Source organism: Dendrobium catenatum, unplaced genomic scaffold (assembly GCF_001605985.2).
Source record: "Dendrobium catenatum unplaced genomic scaffold, ASM160598v2 original_scaffold_113493, whole genome shotgun sequence".
Taxonomy (NCBI): domain Eukaryota; kingdom Viridiplantae; phylum Streptophyta; class Magnoliopsida; order Asparagales; family Orchidaceae; genus Dendrobium; species Dendrobium catenatum.
This window is the reverse complement of record NW_021431928.1, coordinates 4220-28565: the sequence shown is the minus strand read 5'-3', so window position 1 is coordinate 28565 and position 24346 is coordinate 4220. Positions and strand designations below refer to the sequence as shown.

Below are 24346 nucleotides of genomic sequence, written 5' to 3'. Positions count from 1 at the left end.
ATTTTTTTAAAATCCTCGCTCACTACATGAGCATTTAAGAGGTCTTCGAGTTCGTGTTTAAAAGAGCACAATTTTCTTTCCCCCATCTGCACTACGTGAGCATTTGGAGGTACTTTTTTTCCCTTTCATGCTACATGAGCACTCCGGGGATTACCTGCCTTGCTGCGAGCGTTGCAAAGGTTTCCCTCTCTACTACGCTACGTGAGCACGTAGGGAATTTGTCTGTTCGTCTCAAGCCTTGAGAGCGGGATTTTCCTTAGTTAGAAAACTATACCTTCAGGTTGGGTGATAGTGGTGATGAAATACACAAAATATAAACATCTCTCCTTTTTTTTCTGTCTTCTTCTTCTTTTTTTGTGTTTTGCTTTCCTCACACATATTTTTTTTTAGTAATTATCATTATTATAAGCATAAAGATAATTATAATAATGATAATCATTTATTGCTATAATTTGTAATAGTGATTATAAATAATAGCATTAATGTGTATCTTTACTAATAATATTAGTGCTAATTATCACTAATGACAATGATGATACCCACTACTATTACTATACATCAGAGACCAATTTATTGCTAAAAAAAAGGTCTGGCTAATGATAATAATAGTAAATAAAATCCTATACCTTTCCTCTCTTAAAGTTTTATAAAATGTATAGGTGAAGTTTCGGGTCTTGGTTTGCAGCAGAGAGGGAGCTATAAGAGCCTGCAGTTTACGAAGAGGGGAGACGGATGTTGGCTTGAAAACTGGAGCTTCGTAAAGTATTAATTTATGAAAAATCATTTACCATCAAAAACTGAGGTATTTTTCATTAAATAACAATTTTTTATGGAATTCAAATAGTGCAGGACGATCAACAATAACTTTACCGCTGAACAAAACTCTCAATTTCTATTAATGAAAAGTTTGTAGTTTCTACAGGAATTGCCCACACCCACAATAACTGTCACATCAACACTTTGGATAAGTCTATCCAAGATAAAAACGTGTAAAGAATAGTTGACATGACAATCATTGAAGCATTCAATATAAAATATTTTCTAAGGAAATGTTCCTATTAGAAATTGGCATATATACAGTGACTTAATAAGAGTTCGTTGATATTCTCATGAGCAGGGCAAAAAAATTACCATGGGAAAATTTCAATCCTTTGTAATTCATCTGCATCCACGGATTTCATATCCACCAAAATTATGATAGCTACAACTTTCTCCACCACTGCCAGCACTATTATTACCAGACTTTTCTACGATGTCTTCTTCCCTTGGAGACACTGCTGTCAGTTACAGTACTGTTCAGAAGTGGATCATCTATACCACGAATAACTCTCCTAGAAGGTGACGAGGACCTTATGGCACTACCATCCTTGATTCTCCTTTTATACTTCTCCTGCAAGATTGCGGTACCAAATGACTATATAGATGTTGTTGGTGTTTGGAGGGGTGAAGAAGCCGAGCGCAAAGGTTCCGTTTGCGGAGATGAGATTTTCTCCGTACGAGAGTGGATGAGATGGAGTAAAGATGTCTATGGCGAAGGAGATGGAAAAGAAGAAGAAGAAGAAGAAGGTGACGAAGAGGATGATGACAAGGTTCGGGATGATCGTAAAATTACTGACAAAGCAGAACTCATTATCAAGAACCATAATGTTCTTGACAATAAGCAATTCTTTGCTTTATTGTCCTCTTTTTAAAGATCAAATTTATAATCATCAACGTTTCATTTTTGGAGTTGAGTCAGAGCAAATAAAATTAAGCCAAGTCTACTCAAATTGAGGTTGCATAAGATTTCATATGTATTAAATTAATTTAAACTAAGCTCATTCAACTTGAATTGAATTAGCTCAGATCTAATTAAATTGAATTTCATTAAAATGAATTCAATTGGTCTAATTCAATCACTTAAGGCTAATCTTGATTGTTGAAGTATGTTTAAAATATATTTAAAAAATTAATAATGATAAAGATGATTAAATATGTATGAGAATCACATGACCCATTTGAATCCGATCTCGATCTTCCTAGTTCTTTTTTCACCCTTTGTCCCTTTTTACTTGTAAATTTTATTATTTTATCCTTCATGTACTATTTCTTATTTTTAAATTAATTTATAGGTCATACTTTAAATAATTTAGTTTTTGACTTATTATTATTGTTTGATTTATGTGACTCAAATGTATTGTTCAGTATTCTCTAACCCAATGCACACTCATAATTTGTTCAGTAGGGGAGATGGAGAAGTAGAATAAGAATGTTAGAAGGATTGTTTTCTTGGTATTTTAGGTTTTGCTAACACTTCAATTATCTAAAGAGTTCTTTTCAACTATAGTTAGGGTTGAGAGCTCAGCTTGAAGATCGTAAATCGGTTCAAATCAAGTGAGCCTAAAGTAAGGACCGGACATTATTTTGAGCCATTGGTGGAATAGCTAAGGGTTCATTTGGGACAACTTTCTTAATGCTTTCCAAAACAGTATTTTAGCTAAAATTTTTCTTGAATTATAACTTTTGTACTAAAAAGCTGCTTTAGAAAGCAATGAAAAAGCAATCGCAAACGAAGCCTAAGACTAGCTCGAGATTAGCTTGACTTTATTTACAATATATTTCTCATACTTATTAATATTTAGAGAAAATTAATGTTATAAAAGGGATTGCTTTAAAAGGTATCACATAACCATTAAGACCTTGACTAGGAAAAGGTGGTCGTTTATTATTATTATTATTATTTGCTCATGGGCTGCTTGATAATAAATTGCATTGTGTTTTTTGAATAATCAAAGCGTTGATTAGTTAATGTTTTTTGAATTTTTTTTTAGTTGAGGAGAAATGAGATTTTGTGTCACCCATTCATTTGATAGAGCAGAAATTGATAGTTAGTAATTTTGGGTTAGCCAATTTTTTTGTTTGATGGTAGATTGATGTTGATTTTATAATATTTTTATAACATCAAAAGAGATGCCCGTAAGTGTGGCTTGAAATTTTCGTTTTATTTGTGACAGTTTTTTTATTACTTTTTAAAGCAGATTTTTTATACAAAAATTTTTTGAAGTAAAAATTTTTGTACTAAAAAGCAACAAGAAATTTGTCCTAAATGAAGCCTTTGTTTGACTCTTTTTTAGTTGAACCGTTTAGAGTAAAGTATAGACGTAGAAAAAATTTTATTTGAATTGTGTGTATTAGGACTTTGTTTCAATGTCTTGTAGAGATATTAAACATTTACAGTTTTTCTGCAACTCCTTTTGGACTAATAAACTTGGAGCTCGCTCAATGAAAATGAGCTAGTCATCGTAATTTGTGAGATAGACTGGATCAAAAGGCTCAATTCAAGCTAGCAAATTTCTTTTGTTTTTACTTAATTTCAAATATTATATATTTTTTTTTATTTTAGATTTTTATGCATTGTTTATGAAAGTCCTCTAATGTGTAAATGTTGTAAGAAATTAATGGGATGGGAGCTTTTGTTGTGCTAATTGCTTAGAGATAGACAAACAAAAAAGTTATGGCCATGTAAAATGTATGATTTTAGAAGTTTTTATGATCTTAATCTACAGAATTTACAAAACAAAAAAGGCTATGAAGTGTTAGCGACCTGCAACAATTGAGATTGAAAGGTCATTAAAAGAGGTACTTACATGTTGATTCAATGGATTTCTAGCATCTAAATCATTGTCAATGGTGAAAAATGCAGGTTGTTTGATACTGTTGAAGTATAAGCTTTCATTGGCAAGCATGGTAACAATATCAGACATGAAAGGGCGATCTTCTGGTCTCTCTTGCACACATAAAAGTGCAACGTAAATGCATCTCGCAACCTCATTATTCTGAAATTTATTATCTAATGAAGGATCTACAAGCTCCGCCCAGGTTCCTTCTTTCCATAAACCCCAAGCCTGATGAAGTAGCATGAAATTACTTAAGTTTTTTTTTTAAATTTTTTACTAGTTTCTAAGTTAAATGCCAAGAAAAAAGGGATGGATCACTTACATATGCAAGGAGATTACAAGAACCATGATTTCTTCTTCCGCTCACAATCTCGAGAAGCAGGACTCCGAAGCTATATACATCCGATTTGACGGAGAAGAGACCATTCAAAGCGTATTCTGGAGACATATACCCGCTAAAAAAATGGCAAAATGGAGCTAATTAGCATTCAAAACATTAAATTAAAACTCCATTTTGATTGCTTCAAACTAAGGGGCTGTTTGGTAGCATATAGGATTTGATTTAAGTAGGATTTCATAAATCTGTATTTTGTAAATCTGGATTTCGGAAATCCTGAGAGGCCTAAATCTTAAAAATTGTTTGGTAACATTCATAATAAATCTTATTAAATCATGTGTGACTGTTTGGCTATAGAATGGATTTAATGAGCGGACTCTTCCTCTCCGGCCAACGGATTTCATAAATCCGGCAAAAAGTAGGATTTCAGAAATCCGGGATTTAACATGAAAAGGCTGAATTTTCGCCTACGACGGCTTTCATTTACCGTGAGATTTGATTTTGCATTTAAGCCGTTTGGTTGGATTTCGCTCAAATCCGTCTCAAATCTGGCCTAAATCATGCTACCAAACAGCCCTAAAAATAGAGTTTTAAAAATGAAAAATCCGTTACATTAATGAGAATTTAAATTATAAAAATCTAAAAAATTAGTAAAATTTTTTTTTTCTAAAATGTATTTTCTACCTATAAGCAACCAAATGAGCCCAAATCAGAATTCATTTCAAAAATGATGGAGAAGTGATTCATATACTTACAAGGTGCCGACAATTCTTCTAGTATTTGCTTGGGTATCATTAGAATCGAAAATTCTTGCCATGCCAAAATCTGAGATCTTGGGGTTCATGTCACCATCCAAGAGAATGTTGCTTGCCTTTAAATCTCTATGAATGATTCTTAATCTGGAGTGCTTATGAAGATAAAGAAGCCCTTGAGCTATTCCTTCGATTATTTGAAAGCGCCTAGTCCAGTACAGTTTTAATCTTTGTTCAACATCTGCAGAAGATATCAATAATTTTGATTAGAAATGAACTTATGGTTTGTTCCTTATTCTTTTGGAGAGAACTTACCGAAAAGCAAGAGATCCAAGCTTTTATTAGGCATGAACTCGTATATCAACATCTTCTCTTCGCCATGAATACAACAACCTAATAATCTTACTAAATTCCTATGTTGCAGTTTAGCAATTAATAAAATTTCATTTTTGAACTCCTCTAATCCTTGCCCTGATCTTGCAGAAAGCCGTTTGATAGCCACATCTTGTCCCTCTGGTAATTTGCCCTAAAATAATGTCCATTACAATAACATTTGCACATCACATATCAATATCACAATGCACTGAACAGTTTCACATAGCATTGAAAAAGTTTATACAGATGTTACCTTATAAACAGGTCCAAAACCACCTTCTCCAAGCTTGTTAATATCAGAAAAGTTGTTTGTAGCACTTACTACTTGAGCAAATTTAAAGAATGATATTTCTGAATTCCCTTCTTTATTGGCTTCATGCATAATTTCATGACCCCAATTTACAGAGGAAACTAATTGTTCCTCTTCTTCTTGGAATTAAGAAAAAAAAAAAAGTTTAGTTTTTTATATGTATTTATATAGTATAATAAAAGTAAAATAAGAATATTTCAAAAACTTACTTCTGCGTTTCCATCTCCTTATCACAAGTATCAAAAATATTAGAAGCAACAATACAGAAGCTACTGGCATTGTGACAAAAATCCATGTCTTTTTCTTGCCCCTCCCTGTTATTCACAAAAGTAGTGCAGTATGAAGTCAAAAAAATGTGTCAATATTTATGTGCTGGAAAAAAGAAATTGGAAAAAGAGCTTGTAATAAAATAGCTTCTTTTGATAGCTCAAGCAATCTCTGTATTATGTTACAAACAAAGTGGATGCCACCTGCATTTATAGGTGAGCATCCTCTTTTTAGATTCCTCGGTAGTACATTAGAATTTTATTAATATAGTTAGATTATCTCCACGAGCTAGAAGTTTATAAGATATTGTCTTACATGTCAGAACTTTAAAACCTTATTGGCTTAATTCAATGCATGTCATAATTAAAGGTTTGATTTTTTCTCATTCTACCTAAAAATCTTATAGTAGCTACACATAAATATTTGCTTTAAGAACTCCATTAAGAATGCCGACATAACATATGGTTGATAGATAGATTTTTCCCTTCACTTCTTTCTGATTCATGAAAATCAATATTTAATTGGCTTATACTTCATCAATTTAACTTGATTTTATAAATCTCATTACTTCAATCGCTTTGTCTTTGTCATGTAGATGATCAACCAAACGTCGCCTGTTCTTCTCACACAATATTAGTTTTGTTTGCGACAGCTTTGTAAATTAACTTTTTCTTTCAAAATTTTTTTGAATTAAAAATTTGTGTGCTAGAAAACTACTTTAATAAGCAGTATGAATGTTTTTGAAGAACTTGAATCTTCTTGGATGAGAGAGGGGGAGGGGGAAGAGAGGGAGAGAGAGCTAACGGGAAATTTTCTTTAATCCTCTTCCATGAGCTTCCAATCTCCATTGCAACCCCTTCTATTTATAGAAGAATGAATCTACTAAGACAACAAGGCCCTAAGGAACAAATAATCTAAAACTGGACGAATACCTAACAAAAGCCATAGTTTCTTCTTCCAATATTTTAATCGATTCTCTTATTTTATTGTTTCTTGAAGGCTTCAATGACATAAAAATTGAAAGTTTCATAAATATCACCTGTAGTTCACGTACTTAGAGAGAAGACACAATATTCACTTCACATCTTAGATCTACTATTTGAACAAATCAAGTAGAGAGACAATAATTGCCAGCCCGACGTAGCCGACCCCACGTAGTGGGATAAAGGCTTGATGTTGTTGTTGTTGTATTATGTGGTCATGATTTATTATATATATATATATATATATATATATATATATATAATCAAAGTGAAATAATAATATTTCAAAAACATACTTCTGCGTTTCCATCTTCTTATCACAAGGGCGCATATCAAAACTATTAGAAGCAACAATATAGAAGCTACTGGCATTGTGACAAAAATCCATGTCTTTTTCTTGTTCTTCCCTGTTATTCACAAAAGTAGTGTAGTATGAAGTCAAAAAAATGTGTGTCAATATTTATGTGCTGGAAAAAAGAAATTGGAAAAGGGGCTTGTAATTAATTCTTTGTTTAAGCTCAAAATTTTAAAAATTGAGCTCTGTATTTGAGCAAAAATATTTACATAAAAGATTTACCATCTCGTATCCGGGGGCTTAATTCAATGCATGTCATAATTAAAGGTTTGATTTTTTCTCATTCTACCTAAAAATCTTGTAGTAGCTACACATAAATATTTGCTTTAAGAACTCCATTAAGAATGCCAACGTCCTGACGTAACATATAGTTGATAGATTTTCCCCTTCACTTATTTCTGCTTCATGAAATCAATACTTAATTGGCTCATACTTCATCAATTTAACTTGATTTTATAAATCTCACTACTTCAATCGTTTTGTCTTTATCATGTAGATGATCAACCAAACGTCGCATGTTCTTCTCACACAATATAGATTTTTTTTGTGACAACTTTCTAAAGTAACATTTTATTACATTTTTTTTTTTGAACTAAAAATTTTGTGCTAAAAAGCTACTTTAAAAAGCATAAAAAAAAGTTATATCAAATAAAACTGTTATGAATTTTTTTGAGGAAATTGAATCTTCTTGGATGAGAGAGAGGGAGGGGGAAGAGAGGAAGGGGAGAGAGAGAGCTAGCGGGGGAATTTTCTTTAGTCCTCTTCCATGAGCTTCCAATCACCATTACAACCTCTTCTATTTATAGAAGAACGAATCTACTAAGACAACAAGGTCCTAAGGAACAAATAACCTAAAACTTCACCAATGCCTAACAAAAGCCATAGTTTCTTCTTTCTATATTTTAATCAAATTCTCTTATTTTATTGTTTCTTCAAAGCTTCAATGTGATAAGAAATTGAAAGTTTCATAAATATATATCACTTGAAGTTCACGTACTTAGAGGGAAGACACAATATTCACTTCACATATGCTTGATTAGCATCTCAGATTTACTATTTGAACAATTCAAGCATAAATTATAGAAACAATAATTGCCAGTCCAACCAATGCCTTATCTTAATGTTAGTCAAAGGAAAATTAGGTCGATCATAAATGCTTCACTCTGTAAGTGTAAATGCAATGAACCAAAGAGCCGTACCGTATCCAACAATGTCAGGCAAAATTTTAAAAATAGCTTCATAGCTAAGCTAAGTTAAAATAGATTTTAATTGAGTACGATACGTGACCATGTTATCAAATTAATAATCTAATGATGTATATACCGTTAGATCCATTAGCGGATGACGCGATTCGGACGAAGAGATCCTGCTGCCTGTCGTCCGCAGAGGATCTGAGATCTTTAATCTCCGTCATCCAAACAATGCATCCAAATCCTCCACCGCCGTTAAGATAAACGCTCGCATAAGCCTTACAGGAGCAATTCATCAAACACCTTGTCTTACACTCAACCAAGCCCAAGCTCATATCCGCCACCGCCGCCGTCGTGTCCGGCAGCGTCGTGCCGCGAACCACCAAGAACTCGTCGGTTTCGTTTGCCCCGTTTGCCCCGCAGCCGAGCGCCGCCCCTCTAACGCAGCCATCAGACCAATTTCCCTCGCTCCAACTCACCGGATTCTTGGGATTAAATCCACCAAGACACTGGCACATCGGCGAGCTACTGGAATCGCAGATGGCATTGGTTCCGCAGGCCGGAAAGAAGTCGCAAGGATCGCTTGGTGCGAACCAAATAAGATTCCAATTCTGAGATGATGCTTTCCAATGGTATATTCTGGCTACCCCTTTTTGATCCATGGTCAGTGTAGAAATGGCGTCGCCGATCGAGTTGTAGTAGAAAAAGATCTCCTCCGGAGTGGAGTTGAAGCCTTGGTTGAAGTCTCGATAGAGATCGATGGAGAATAATCTTTTAGGGCAGGCACCGGTGAAGCCGAAGCCGTTCCATGGCCCGCCACGCCAGATCCAGCTTCCAGAGAGATCGCGGATGACCAGTTGGGGAACGCCGATGGTGTCGATCGCTAAGGAATATTTCCCCGGCGATGGATCGGAGTTGCTCAGCCATGCCGTGAGATTCCGATCGATGCCGATTTTCAGTTCCGGGCCAAGCTTCATCCCGGAGAGCAAGGTGTCGGTCGGGTAATCGAAACTCTGCCATAAGTGGGAGCTGGAATTCGAAGCTCTAATGATCAAATTACCCGTGTCGAGAAGTTGAGCGACGGGATTGGGGATGGAATTGGGGAAGGAAGGGGAAGACCAAAGAGGAGTGGAGTTACCAGAAGTTATGAGATGGAGAGATGCGTCATCGGCGATGATTGACAGTGTTGCGTTGATGTTGTGAATGGGATTCCGGCGATTGGCAACCCAGACGACGGTTTGAACAGCGAGATTGTGGTACCAAATGCCTATATAGCTGTTGGTGGTGTTTGGAGGGGTGAAGAAGCCGAGCGCAAAGGTTCCGTTTGCGGAGATGAGGGTTTCTTTATAGGAGAGTGGATGAGATGGAGTAAGGATGTCTATGGCGAAGGAGATGGAGAAGAAGAAGAAGAGGATGATGACAAGGTTCGGGAAGATCGGCTCTCTCGTCATCTCCAGATTTTCCGAATGCTTCCAAATCTACAGATCGCATAAATAATGCTTGAATCATGGTGGTTGGGAACTGAAAAATTGACTATTCTATGATCATAATTTCCCCGCAACTGATCGGCTCTCTCATCATTTGTGTGGAAATAATAATTAATAATGCCAGCAAGATTGATTAAGATTTGTTCAAGCATAAATGTCAGTGGCCCATTGCAATAAATTGGGATAAAGATGATCAACAATGGCGGAACTAAATTAAAATTTCTTCACCCTTTTGGTCTTCCCTTTTGGCTCATATTTCTATCTTTCCTGCTCAGGCAAAAACACCAATATTATTAACAAATTTTTATTTATGTTTGGAACGAGATATTCATCTGCTGCCACCTCCGAAAGGGTATTTGATGGCGTGACTAATCATCGGCTAATCTAGAAGAGAGACCCATCCAAAAACCTCCTGGCCCGCACTTGTTTGGGCCCCACTTAAGAGGCGATGCCGCCCGAAGGTAATCGAGCATGGGTTGATGGACGAATATGATTGAGAACCCACCAACAAAACTAAACATAGGTGGGTTATTAATAATTTTTTACATGGTGGTCTGAGGCTTCCATCAATTCCCCCTTTCAGAATGGTGTCATAAAGCCTATGGATCAATTGGGCCTAAACCCTCCAATCAATCATTCTCTTTTTTGAAACTGTTACATAGTTATATATAATGCTTAGAGCATTGCCTCAAAATTTCCCTGAAAAAGCTATATATAATGCTTCTAAAAATTACTCCATTAGCTCAACTGTCCTTTATTGCAGAGTTGGAGAGAATATTACGTGCGGAGTTTGACACAAAATCATTCGATTTTGTGACTGTGACTATTAAAAGCGTAATTATTGTTCATTCCTATGCTTTTACAGTCCTTCGATTTTCATCGCCCAACTGCAATTCTTATATCACCACCATTTGGTTATGATCTTTTTAACCTCCAACTGCAGCTCTCTGACCACTGTTATCCTACTATGCCTCCACTAACTTATAATTTTCTAATCATGCTCACATGGCTACTCAAAGGCCTACTAACTCCATAATCCACCATTGCTAATAATAGCAACACGCATCATCACTTATAGGATCAATGCACACCGTCAATATCAACTCTAATTCTCAACTTCAACACTTGGATTTATATAGGATATTGGCCAAAAAGCTCTATGACTCCAACAATTTAATAAGCAATTTATCAATGCCTTCCCACAAAGAATGACTTCACTTGAAACCAAATATTAACTAGTGAAATGAATTTAATTGGGTTAGTCTCATGATTTTTCTCTTTCTTAGTTTCAACATAAAATCTCTAATATCTCTTATAATTCTTGCACTCCTCTCTCTCATCTATATATATTATGGTACTCTTTGCAAAATTAAGACATTAAATTCTTTATGCCTCTGCTAATGTGAAAGTTGCAACAAGTCTAAATTTTTTTTGATCATAATTAAAATAAAAATAATAATTTTATGCAATCAATAATTACTTGTGATGAATAAAATTATAAATTTAAATTAATTAATTAATTAAAATTTATACTCTTTTAAAATAACTCCCCTGGCTATAAAACTCCTTAATATTAATTAATATATTATAATCTAAAATTTTATTAAAATTAAAACATCACAAGCTGCAAGACTATTCGTACCTTTATCTCCGGCAATCGCCATCCAAGAAATGCACCCATTTCCTCCGCTGCTAAGATCAGCGCTGGCATAGCCATTGCAGGAGCAATTCATCAAACACCTTGTTCTATTCGTCCCGCAGCCAAGAGCCGCCCCTCTCACACATCCATCTGACCAATCTCCCACAGGTTTTCGGGTTGACCCGGCAACCCGTCGGGTCAACCCGAACCAGACCCGTTTTTACAAATGGGTCGGTTTTTCGGACCCGAACCCGACCCGCTTCGGGTTCGGGTCAACCCAAACCCGAAAATTCCGGGTCGGGTTCGGATCGGGTTTTCGGGTCGGGTCCAATATTGACAGGTCTACTTTGTATCACAAAATTATTTGTATAACATTATATTGAGTAACAAGCATTAAATTAAATTTTGATAATTCTAAAATACAAAACAAATTAATGTAAATTTTAAGATTAAAATACAATATCATATGGCAGATAAATATGAACTCATATTACCTTTAACGTGGGTTGCTGGTAGTTAGAATAATAAGAGAGATTCTATGAAAATTTTCATGATCTGATAAATAATAAGAACTTAAATCATCAATTTGTATTACTATTAAAAGGAAAAAAAAAAAAGAAATATCTTGATGCATTGGTATCAAAATTATGGAGATTGCTCCATCTTTCTCACAAAGCATACTTAGGGCTGCAAATGAACCGAGCCGAGCCAAGTATGTGAGTGTTCATGTTTGTGTTTATTTAATATCAGGTTGTTCAAGTTTGGTTCATGTTTGTTCGAGCTTTATTGTTTGTGTTCATTTAAATTAATGAGTGTTCATGTTCGGTTCATGTTCAATTCATGTTTGTTCGTTTAGTGCTTATCGAGCTTTGAACAAACAAACATGAACAAGTTGTAAAAAAAAAATTATTATGTCAGGTGACCTGATGTAGCTCTACGTCCGGTAGCCAATAATATGTTGCCACGTGCTCTTACTCTTTACCGCGCGGCCCGATGACCCGACTCGGACCAGAATCCGGGATTACTATGTTCGCGTATTGCTCGGTATTTGCTCGATATTGCTATATATTACTCGGTATTGCTATGTATTACTTGACAATAACGAGAAATATCGCAATACCGAGTAATGCATAAAAGAACTCGAGTAATACCTAAAAGAACTCGGTATTGCTCGGTATTGCTCAGTATTGCTAGGTATTTCTCATTTTTGTCGAGCAAATCGACCAATACGTAGCAATACCGAGCAATACGCAAACTCCCGGGTCCGTTCCGGGTCGGTTTGTCGGGCCGCGCGGTAAATAGTGAGAACACGTGGCGTCTGTTTACTGCTCACCGAATGTAGAGCTACGTCAGGTTACCAGACCAAATAAAAAAATTCCTATAAAAGAGTACTACTTTTAGATGTTCATTAACTTAACAAACGAGTTTTATCGAGCTTCCTAACAAACGATTACATCGAGCATGTTCGCGAACATATTTAATGAATTTTTTTAACTATCAAACAAACAAGTTCATGAACATATCTATGAACAAACATATTTATAATAAAAGCAATTGTCTATGTAACAAAGACAATAATTTATAAGCAAATCCCATCTTCACAGAATTTTCCTAACAACAGCATTAATAAAGGCAATGATTTATAAATAAATAACCATATAAAGCTACAATTACTTAGACAACAAGTTAAAGAATATTTGATACCTGCAGCAATCACATGAATCGAGCTTCTTATTGAGCTTAATGTCAAGTTTGTTCACGAACTTCAAATGATGTTGTTCGCGAACATAAATGAACTAAATGCATTAGTATTCAAATTTGTTTATTTAAGAATCGAGTATTTAAAATATTGTTCAAGTTTGTTTGTTTAGTTAATTAAACGATCACAAACGAGCTTTAATCGAACCAAATAAAGAGTAACTCGTCGAAACTTTGGTTCGCTTGCAGCCTTAAGCATACTTATTTGTCACCAATGCCTTTAAATGCAACTATATTTATAAGTCTTCATGTTATTCATCGATATTTATAACATCGAGTAATCTTATTTGATATCTCATCTGAAACTTAGACTTTGTTTTGGATGATGCAAAAAAGTAATCCACATAGTACAGTAAATCATTAGCATAAAAATATCGATCATAACCTATGGGTAAATCTATCACCCATAACATGAATCCAAAGAGTACAACAAAAGTAAGCAAAGCACATAAATCAATTTCAATCACATGTAATAAAAACTCATAAAGTCCGGCACAATGCATAAAAGTAAACACAGGCCTAGCCTAAGTCTAGAAGTGGTGCCCTAGAAAATAATTTTACGTGTGTGTAGGAGCCTGTGTGTATGAGATAGATCCTAAGCTAGGTAGTTAGTTAAAGTTACATAAAGTTTAAGTTTGTTGAGGGTCTGAAATGGAAATTTTATTTAAAGTTTAAATATGAGTGAATTATGATCCATTTTAGTTAATTTATTTTTGTAGATCAATTTTAATGCTTAGGATAATGATATTTGAAGTTTAAGTTACATTAGTCAATTTTGGAAAGTTTCGGATCCTCCTAGGTGCTAGGCTAAGGGGGTCCAAAAGGTAACTATATGAAATGGGCTAGTTTCAGGAATCTAACATTTTAATTAAATATTAATCCTTAAGTTGAGTAATTAGGCTTTGAGTTTGCTAGATTTGGGATTTCCTATGTAAAGATATGAATTTTCTAAGTTTCGGGCATTTAATGAATTATTAAAATTGCTTAATTATGGGTGATTTTATGTTTTTGATCCAAATCAGCTCCAAACTGATTAGAATCACCCCCAAAGATCAGAAATGACCTAAGAATATGTTTCTAAGTGTTTGGAGAAAATTTGAAATTTTTAATAATTTTTAATTATTTAATAGGGGAAAAAGTTAATTTTTAGTTAAAATTAAATTAATGGTCAGATTAAGGTCAAACTAAGGAGCCCTAATTATATAAGGTTAAGCATTAAATTTTGAACGATTCAAGATATTATGGGTAATATTTTGAGTTGAAATTGATTTATTACAATTTTCTGAAGTTATCGGGTCCTAATTAATGGGTAAATTATGGTTTGTTAATTAAGGGTCTAAATAGTCCTAAAAATTCCTAAAAAATTCTGAGATATTTAGGATGCTACTAAATTTAAATGTTGAAGTTTTCATGTCAATCAGTGATCTATCCTAGCTCATAGAATTTTTCTAAGTTCGCTAGACGGGTCCTTAATTTTTATCCTTAAAATGTCACTATGTTAGAGAAGGATTAAAATCAAGTTTAAACTAACCACTTGGGTTAAAAGCATAAGGAATTAAAGTGTACCACTAAAAAATATTAAATACCTCCATTGTCCTTGAGAAGTCTAGCGAGAGTCTAAGCTAGTGCCTCGTGCACTATATAGATGCAAATGCTATATAGAAAAAGATATGCGTGCTATGATGAGATTAGTGATGAAGTTGAGAACCAATCATTCTGCTAATCCACCTCCCATGGAATGTTTATTCACCTTATGCATAGGCTTAAGTTAATAAATTTCACAAATAGATCTTCAATATTTAGAGATTTAATAATATGGTAATTTTTAAAATAGGTAAAATACACATAATAGTTAAAAATTATATATTTAAATAAAGTAATTTAATAAATATTTCAATTTTATGATAAATAACATAAAATATCAAAGAGAGATCTGACTAGTCCCATCCCATAACGAGGTTTGTGAAAAAGGGTTTAAAAAATAGTTTTATATTTCCATAAATAATTATTTAATAAATAATTTATAATAGTTAAATAATTAAATGTATTATAAATACAGAAAACATGACACAAAAAAGTTTTTGAATATCTAAATATTTTAAATTATAATATTATATTAAATATAATATAATATATATATAATTATATTATTATATATTAAGATATTATGGCATTAAAATATTGGATTTAAAAGTGAGAAAATAATAATTTATAATTTTGAAGTAATTAAAAGCCATTTAATATTTTAAATATTAATATTAATAAATAATATTAATAAAAATTACATTATAAAATAAAATAAAAAAAAATAAAATATTAATAATAAATAATATAATAATAATGATAGAATAATATATAATATAATATATAAAATAAATAAATAATGATAATAATAATCAATATATCCTAAAATGAGATAATAAATTGAATATCAAAATAATCAAGAATAATAATAATAATTAAAATAATCGAAAAACTAAGAAAATTAAAAATATGAAAAATGAAAATAGTACTAATAATAATACATAGTACTAATAATATTAAAAATAATAACTAATAATAGTAAAATAATAAAACTATTAAAATTATTATTATTTATTTATTATTTATTATTATTTATATTTTTTTATAATAATAATACATTAAAGCAATACATTAACGTAAATACTAATAATAATATAATTGAATTTAAAATAGGTAATAAATAATATAAAAGAGTTCATATTTTAAAATATTTAGATTATGGTTAATTATTTTCAAATGAATTAATTTAAATTAAAAAAGGGTTAAATATGAATACAAAAATGATATATTACACATATTTAAGGATTATAAATAATTTTTTTGAATTATTGAAGTTTAAACTGTTAAAAAAACTTAAAATAAATCAAGAATGCCGGGAGACATCTGCAACACACCAGGTATGGTCCCCAGCGTTTCTTCTGGCATTCATTGCCTGGTGGGCAATGATCATGTCAATGATGACGGCAGTCATTACTTGCTAATATCCACGTCAGCGGGGCATGACAGCCGTTGGATCTTCCGCGGTATGAGATCTATGGCTTTGATCTCGCCGGACGGAAGCAGTGACCGCAGGATTGAGTCTGCGGTCGGACGGAAGTCGTTGAACGGCAAAATCAGAGCCGTTGATCACAAAATCAACGGTCTCTGTTTTACGTAACGTAAATTGAAGACCTAAATCAATTTTTTTGAGTTTTCTCACGATCGGGTAGACCAAAATTGATAAAATTTTAAACGTAGCATCTATGCATTAAGAAAATCTATGGGGGACTGTTTTCATGGTCTAAAAAATGCTTTATGAGTTTGGCCTTCAGTCTCGCCCGAGGATCGTCGCCGGCGGGGTCTTGAAGGTGGATTTAGATCGGGAAGGGTAGAAGGAGGCTAGGGGAGCTCGTACACGAGAGGGTTTGGACTTAGGAGGAATAGAATGCAAGATATTCTCTAATGAACCCTAAGGATAATATTTAAAGCCCTAGACCTAATACCAATGGTTGAGATTAAATCAAGATGGGATTAGGAGGGAAACTAGACTACTTGAGTCGTGGTTTTGAATTTGGGATGATTTGGAATCAATTTTATGCATTAAAGAGCTTTAATTGGACTTAAATGGGCTTGGTTTGACCAAATATGACTTGGGTTGACCAAGTTAAAGGTTGACTTGGTTAATAAGGCCCAAGGAGGTGGAGGTTTGAGCCTAAGAGATCTTGAATTGGTTTTGAATTGAATTTGGGCTCAAATGGGTCAACCTGGGTTAACCTGGTCAACCAGGTTGATCCAGGGCACAAGCCTGGGCCCAATGGGTTGTGTCTGACCCACTAAGTCCAAGAGAAGTTGGAATTGAGTGCAAGGGAGCTCGTAATTGATTTGAAATCAAATTTGGCTCAAATAGGCTAAATGGGTCAAGCTGGGTTGACCTGGCCAACCAGGTTGACCCAGGACTCAAGTCTGAGCTCAACAAAGTTGGTCTGACCCTTTGAGTCCAGTGGAGTGGAGAATTGAGCTTGAGAAGCTCTAAAATTGATTTGAGATCAAATAGAAGTGGTTTGGGTCAATCTGGATTAACCTAGGTTGACCCAAGACTTGGGTATGGGCTCAATAGACTTGGCTTGATTCCCTGAACCCATTGGAATTGGTCTTAGGGTCTAGCCTGATCCAATTTGACCAGGTCAACTCTTTGACCTAGGTCAGGAGAAAATTAGGGTCAATACTCATTCAACTCGAATTGAATTAGCTCGAATTTAATTAAATTGGATTTCATTAAAATGAATTCAGTTGGTCTGGTCCTATTCCAATCACATAAGGCTAATCTTGATGTTGAATATGTTTAAAAATATATTTAAAAATTAATAATGATAAAATGATTAAATATGTATGAGAATCATATGACCCATTTGAATCCGATCTCTTCCTCTCTTCACCTCTTCCTTTTTTACTTGTAAATTTTATTAATTATCCTTCAGTATCTACTATTTCTTGTGTTTAAATTAATTTATAGTCATGACTTTAAATAGTTTAATTTTTGACTTAAAGTAGATTATGTGATTTAGACGTATTGTATTGGCTAATTTTTAGAAAAGAGCAGGTGAATAATGACTATTAGAAAAAGGAGTATATTTAATAAAAATTTTAAAAAGCAGCTAATACGCCATGCAAATAGGTGTATTCCTTAGAGAGAGAAATGAAGAAGGCGAGAGAGGGAGGGCAGTAAGAAAAACGAAAAAGTGTGAAGTGCAGAAGAGAAGACAGGAACATGCATGCATTTTGGTGTTAAATTAAATATGTATTTATTATTTTAATAATTATATAAATAAAAATTAAATATTAAAAATATTGAAAAATAATTGTTACATATATAATAATTATTAAAATATTTTTAACAAATTTAAATTGACATAAATATTTAAATATAGTATATATTAAAATACTAAAAATTCATAGTTATATTTTTTTGTTTAATATATTAATTATCTGTATACTTCAAAATTCCTTTAAGAAAATATTTATAAAGAATTCAAAATTATTTTACATTTTTTTAAATCTAATTTATTAAAAGAATAAATAACGTAAATTTATTAATTTTTATAAAGGTAAATAATATAATTTAAATATTTTCATTCTTATAAATATTTATATTTAAACATAAAAAGCCTTGATTAATTTAAATAATAAATTTTATAATTAATATTTAAATATTTATGTAATTAATTAAAATATTTAAAATTATATTAAATGTAATTTAAAATTTTATTTTATAGAAAAGTTAAAAAAATATAAAATATATTTTAAAAAGATAATAGTTAAAGTTTATTATTTAAAATTTGAATATATATATGAGTATTATTATTTGAATACAAAAAAATATTTTAAATATTTAGGCTTTTAAAATTTTAATTAAATCATGGCCTCTTTTTTTTAATTGTCATTAGTCACAATGCGCTTTTTTAAAAATTACTCTTTTTCATACATTCTCTTATTCCCATTCAGAAGAAGCTTCTTACTTAGTTTAAATATTCTCTATTCAATGAGATAGAGGGCCAGTTGCGTTTTTGTTGGACGGGCTGTTTTGATTTAGTGAGCATAAATCAATGTAAATTCCTACAAAGTGGTATGCATTTTTTCTGTATTTAGTAAAACATTGAATTCTGTGAAAGTATGACGTTATCAGTATGAAGTCAATTTTCTTTACTTAATAAATTGCAAAAAAAAAAATGTACTTACACATGTGTATTTTAATCAACATTCAACAACTTCACACCCAAACAGTCATGCATGGCAATCCACATAATAAATGCCTATTATGTTTTTATTTAAAAAATATAGATTCTGCCTTTACACTCCTCAAAATAATATTTATTAATATTATTTAAAACTAAATTTTGATATTCACAAATTAAATATAAACTTAAATATTCAAACTTTAAAAAAAATTTTAATATTTATATTTTTATTATTTATCTTTTAAGATAATTTAAAAATTTTAGTTATTTATCTTTTAATAAATTAGATTGGTTAAAAAATGAAAATAATTTTAATTTCTTATAAATATTTCTTGAAAAACTAATTTTGAAGCTATAAATATTATATTATATTTAAACAAAAAAGTATAATATGGAATATTTTAGTTTTATGATTAAAATATATTTAAATATTTATTCAATATTAAATATTAGTAAAAATATTTTAAGTAAATTATTAAATATCTAACTATTTATTTAAATATATTTAAATTTTAATTTTTATTTGAATATAATTAAATATTTAATAGAACCCATCAAAATGACATGGCATGTTCCCTCTCTCTCTTCCCGCCATACTTTTCTCTTACTGCCCTCCCTCTTCTCCCTCTCTCCTCTTTTCTCCATTTTCTGATGCAGAGCATCAACCGCACATGAGATACCTTATGCCTTTTTACCTTTACGTTATTTACAGCTTTCTGTTATACACGTTTTGCCATACTCCACTCACTAGTTACTTATTTTGCCACATGTGCAGAAAAGTACTTTTACTGTTTTCTAATTTTAGCAATAGCTTTTCTTATCTTCTCCTGGGGAAGAGATAGTACGCATGTGATGAAATATATTCCTTGGCTTACGCCTTACTGTTCCATTGCTTCATTGTCTTGCTTAGTTTGTTAGGCTGCTTCTACCCTGCATACCGCTTCATTTGGTATAGAGCCCGTGGCGGTCGGTAAGATGGCAGATCCAGCAAGCGTGCGTCGAGCGGTGAATGACCGGAGTTTGGAGGCACTCTGGGCCGCGCACGCGTGGAATGGAGAAGCGCTTGATCGACGTAGTCGCTGCTGGATCGACTCACAGCAGCATTACGCCGCGAGCCGCTATCGCCCGAACCGAGAGATTCCGCCAGAGGGGGTCGGGCCATTCCGCCATTGGTCACTCCCAATGGATGGAAATAGAGGATTCATGAATAGGGGTCGGCGACGAGCCCCAATTTTTTCGGAACTATCGGATTCAGAAGAAGACATGGATACCAACAACCGAATGGAGCTCTGAATCGGAAGCAGAGTTTGAGGAACGACGCCAAGGCGTTACACGGTCGTGATCGTCATCAAGGAGAGTTCCGAGTTAAGCTTGACATACCTTTCTTTGATGGGAGGTACACATTAAGACTACCGATTGGGAGCGATCGTAGAAATTCTTTGACTACATGGAAATCGAGCCGGAGAAGTAAGTCAAGTACGTCGCCTGCAGGCTGAAAGGGGGAGCGAGTGCCTGGTGGTCACAACTACTGCAGTCGCCGACGAAAGAAGTCGAGGTGCAGTCCGGAGTGGATGCGAAATGAAACAACTTCTGCGCGGTCATTTTTGCCGACAGATTTCGAACAGATGTTATACCTAAATATCAGCACTGCACGCAGAATAGTCGTTCCGTCGCTGAATATACCGAGAATTTACAGCTTATCGGCGCGAAATGATTTTGAATGAAACCACGAATCAGCTCGTAGCTAGATATATCGGCGGGTTGAAGGACAGTATTCAGGATAAGCTAGAATTGAATTCGGTTTGGTCGCTCTCTCAAGCTGTGAATTTTGCGATCAAAGCTGAGATGCAACAGGCAAGGCAAAACATGAGTAGTTCACATCGGAGGACCATGATTGACTTGGGATCAGAAGTCTCCAAGCTGCCGGGAACCATTTCTCGAAAAATGCCGATAGCCAATGACAATAGTGGAGCTACTTCAATTCCATGACAGAACACAGACCCCCGAAATCAGTTGAAACCGAAGGTGCCTTTCAAAGAAAATCCATACCCTCGTCCCCAAGGACTAAAATGTTTCAGATGTTTTCAACCCGGCCACAAGTCCAACGAGTGTCCGACGAGGCAACAAATTCAATTACTTGATGGCGAAGGTGACTTTGAGTTGGACCTCCCCGACGAAGAACACCATACTGATGTGGAGGATGTGTGTGCTGATGACGGTGATCCGCTCGTATGCGTGTTAGAGAAGTTGCTCTTAGCTCCTAGAAAGCCGGTTTTGTCACAACGGCACTCAATATTTAAAACAAAATGCACTATTGGCGGCAAAGTGTGCGACTTACTGGTGGATAGCGGCTGCACCGAGAATGTGGTTTCCCGCAATGTGGTACAAGCCTTGCAACTGAAAACCACGAAGAATCCCCAACCTTACAAAATAAGTTGGGTTAAAAAGGGCATGGAAATTCTAGTAACCGATATGTGCCAGATTCAGTTCTCAATTGGTAAGCATTATTCTTGTGAAGTCGTGTGCGATGTAGTTGACATGGACGTGTGCCATCTGATCTTGGGGCGTCCATGGCAGTTCGATGCGGGGGCTATGTATGATGGTCGTGCGAACACTTACTCACTAGAATGGAAGGGCAAATGACTTCGTTTATTACCACATTCCCCTGTTTCCGGAGCTCCGGTCGATACAGCACCTCCAGCATTGCATTTGTGTCGGGCAATGTATTATTATCCGCAGTACAGGAAGACTCCTTACTATTTGCTCTAGTCTGCCGGGAGACCTCTCCAGTCACCGATTGCAATGTTCAACTTCCAGCTATTGACAAATTGCTGGAACAATTCAGTGACATTTTGACTGAACCGACACCTTCGGCATTACCACCCCTACGTTCGTTACAACACTAGATTGATTTGGTACCTGGCTCGACGTTGTCGAATCTACCTCATCACAGGTTGAGTCCCATGGAACACCAAGTATTGCAACAATTGGTGGAAGAACTACTGAAGAACAACTTGATCCAACCCAGTTTAAGTCCTTGTGCTGTACCGGCATTGCTGGTTCCGAAGAAGGACGGGTCGTGGAGGTTATGTATGGACAGTCGTGCGATCAACAAGATTACTGTTAAATATAGATTTTCGGTGCCACGGGTGGAGGAACTATTAGAGAAATTGGTCGGAGCCACCATTTTCTCAAAGCTGGATCTTCGAAGCGGGTATCATCAGATCCGCATTCGCCCGGGGGACGAATGGAAGACGGCCTTTAAGACTCGACAGGGGTTGTACGAGTGGCGAGTTATGCCCTTCAGGCTATGTAATGCGCCATCGACATTCATGCGGCTAATGACAGAAACTCTGAAGCCCTTCATCAATGTGTGCTGTGTCGTCTATTTCGACGATATTCTTGTATATAGCACTTCACTGGATAGCCATTTGGAGCATCTGTCACAAATTTTCAATGTTCTCCGACAGCATCAACTCTATTTAAACCCAAGTAAGTGCGAATTTGCTTCTTCCGCAGTTTATTTCTTGGGTTTTGTCGTCTCCTCTGCAGGCGTGCAAGTTGATAAGCGGAAGGTAGATGCCATTACAATGTGGCCAACGCCTCGATCTTTTACGGAGATTCGCAGTTTTCATGGACTCGCCAACTTCTACCGCCGATTCATTAAGAACTTTAGCACCGTCATGGCTCCTATCACGGATGCGTTGAAACTTAAACAATTTTATTGGGGAATTGATCAACAGAGCAGTTTCGAGGCAATCAAGGTGGCATTATCGTCTGCACCTGTTCTTGCATTACCGAACTTTGACAAGCCTTTCCAGGTGGACACCGATGCTTCTGGGACCGGAATTGGAGCCGTTCTGAGTCAAGAAAACCAAGCCATTGAGTTCTTCAGCGAGAAATTGTGCCCATCGCGACAAAAATGGAGTGTTTATGAGCAAGAACTCTATGCCGTGATTAGAGCTCTCAAACAATGGGAGCCATATCTTCTTCACCAGGAATTCGTACTTTGCAGCGATCACCGGTCGTTACAGTTCATCAACAGTCAAAAACACATCAATCGTATGCACGTGAGGTGGATTCTTTTTCTGCAACGATTCAATTTCGTGTTGAAGCATAAGTCAGGAGCTCAAAATCAGGTAGCGGACGCCCTCAGCAGACGGAGTGTCCTCCTCACACAGCTTCAAACCGAAATTACTGGATTGGAATGTTTAAAAGAACTGTATGCTACAGATCCTGACTTCGCACAAATCTGGGAAAACTGTTCCAGCAATCAACAATGCCGTGAGTTCTCCATCAGACACGATTTTCTGTTCAAATTCAATCAACTCTGCATTCCTGAGTCTTCATGGAGACCGCAGCTTATCAAAGAAGTTGACTGCGGTGGGCTACCTGCTCACATTGGGCGCAATAATACGTATCTACAGCTACAGAGCAAATTTTTCTGGCCACACCTTCACCGAGATGTTATGAGATTTGTAGAACGTTGCCCTGTCTGTCAAATGTACAAAACCGGTGGAAACCTTCAAGGATTATATCTGCCATTGCCCACGCCGGAGACGATCTGGGAGGACTTAAGTCTAGATTTTGTAATGGGCTTACCAAGAACACGGCGGGGTCACGACTCGATCATGGTGGTTGTTGATCGGTTTTCTAAAATGGCTCATTTTGTAGCGTGTAAAAAGACTTTTGACGCTCAAAATGTAGCTCGGGTATTCTTTGCAGAAATCGTGAGACTACACGGACTTCCTCGGAGCTTGACGTCCGACCGAGACGTTAAATTCATCAGTACCTTTTTGAAAGAATTATGGAGACGCCTGCACACTGACTTGAAGCTGAGCTCTGCTTATCATCCACAAACAGACGGGCAAACCGAAGTCGTCAACCGGACATTGGGGAACATGTTGCGGTGTGTTGTACAAGAACACCCGAAACTTTGGGATGAACTACTGAGCCAAGCTGAGTTCGCCTATAACAGTATGACAAACCGTTCAACGGGTAGAAGTCCGTTTAGCGTGGTTTATACGAAGGAGCCTAATCATACTGTTGATCTGGCTGTATTACCCAAATGTAATAACAAAGCTGCCACTGATTTTGCTGAACAGTTCAACACACTCCTGCAAGAAGTGCGGCAGAAACTCACCGAGTCCAGCAAAAACTATAAGGAGGCCGCCGACCGACATCGCAAAGAACGCATCTTTGAACCAGGAGATTTGGTGATGATTCGAGTACGGCGAGAACGATTTCCCCAGGGGACTTATTCCAAGTTGAGCCAGAGAAAAATTGGGCCGTTTCCCATTGTTAAGAGGATCAATGCAAATGCTTACGTGGTGGATTTACCTCGCCATTACAACATTTCTACCACCTTCAATATCAGCGATCTCATTGCTTATCACCCTCCAGACGCGGCGCCCACAAATCTTTCATCCTCCGATTCAGATTCTTCAGTTGGAGGAGGAGAATGATGCAGAGCATCAACCGCACATGAGATGCCTTATC

At 35.2% G+C, this 24346-nt stretch overlaps 1 protein-coding gene across 1 annotated transcript; it reads right to left on the bottom strand.

Annotated features, from left to right (window-relative positions):
• Nucleotides 1–3573: 3573 nt before the first annotated feature.
• LOC110107300 (G-type lectin S-receptor-like serine/threonine-protein kinase At4g27290) lies at nt 3574–9752 on the bottom strand. The gene is made up of 8 exons (XM_028692068.1): nt 8359–9752; nt 6977–7087; nt 5640–5744; nt 5374–5549; nt 5061–5271; nt 4749–4986; nt 3979–4111; nt 3574–3884 (listed from the first exon to the last, which is right to left on the bottom strand). Exons 1-8 carry the CDS (start codon nt 9674–9676, stop codon nt 3576–3578), a joined length of 2601 nt encoding a protein of 866 aa, XP_028547901.1. The 5' UTR covers nt 9677–9752; the 3' UTR covers nt 3574–3575.
• Between the last annotated feature and the right edge of the window lie 14594 nt (nt 9753–24346).

Bases quoted from the DNA above. Each gene is read 5' to 3' on its own strand.
- LOC110107300 (XM_028692068.1), bottom strand. From the start codon at position 9,676: ATGACGAGAGAGCCGATCTTCCCGAACCTTGTCATCATCCTCTTCTTC. The intron at 5,550-5,639 runs GTAAGTTTTTGA...CTTAATTCCAAG, and splicing joins AAGGAGATGGAAACGCAGAA to AAGAAGAGGAACAATTAGTT. The intron at 4,112-4,748 runs GTAAGTATATGA...CCATTTTTTTAG, and splicing joins AGAAGAATTGTCGGCACCTT to CGGGTATATGTCTCCAGAAT.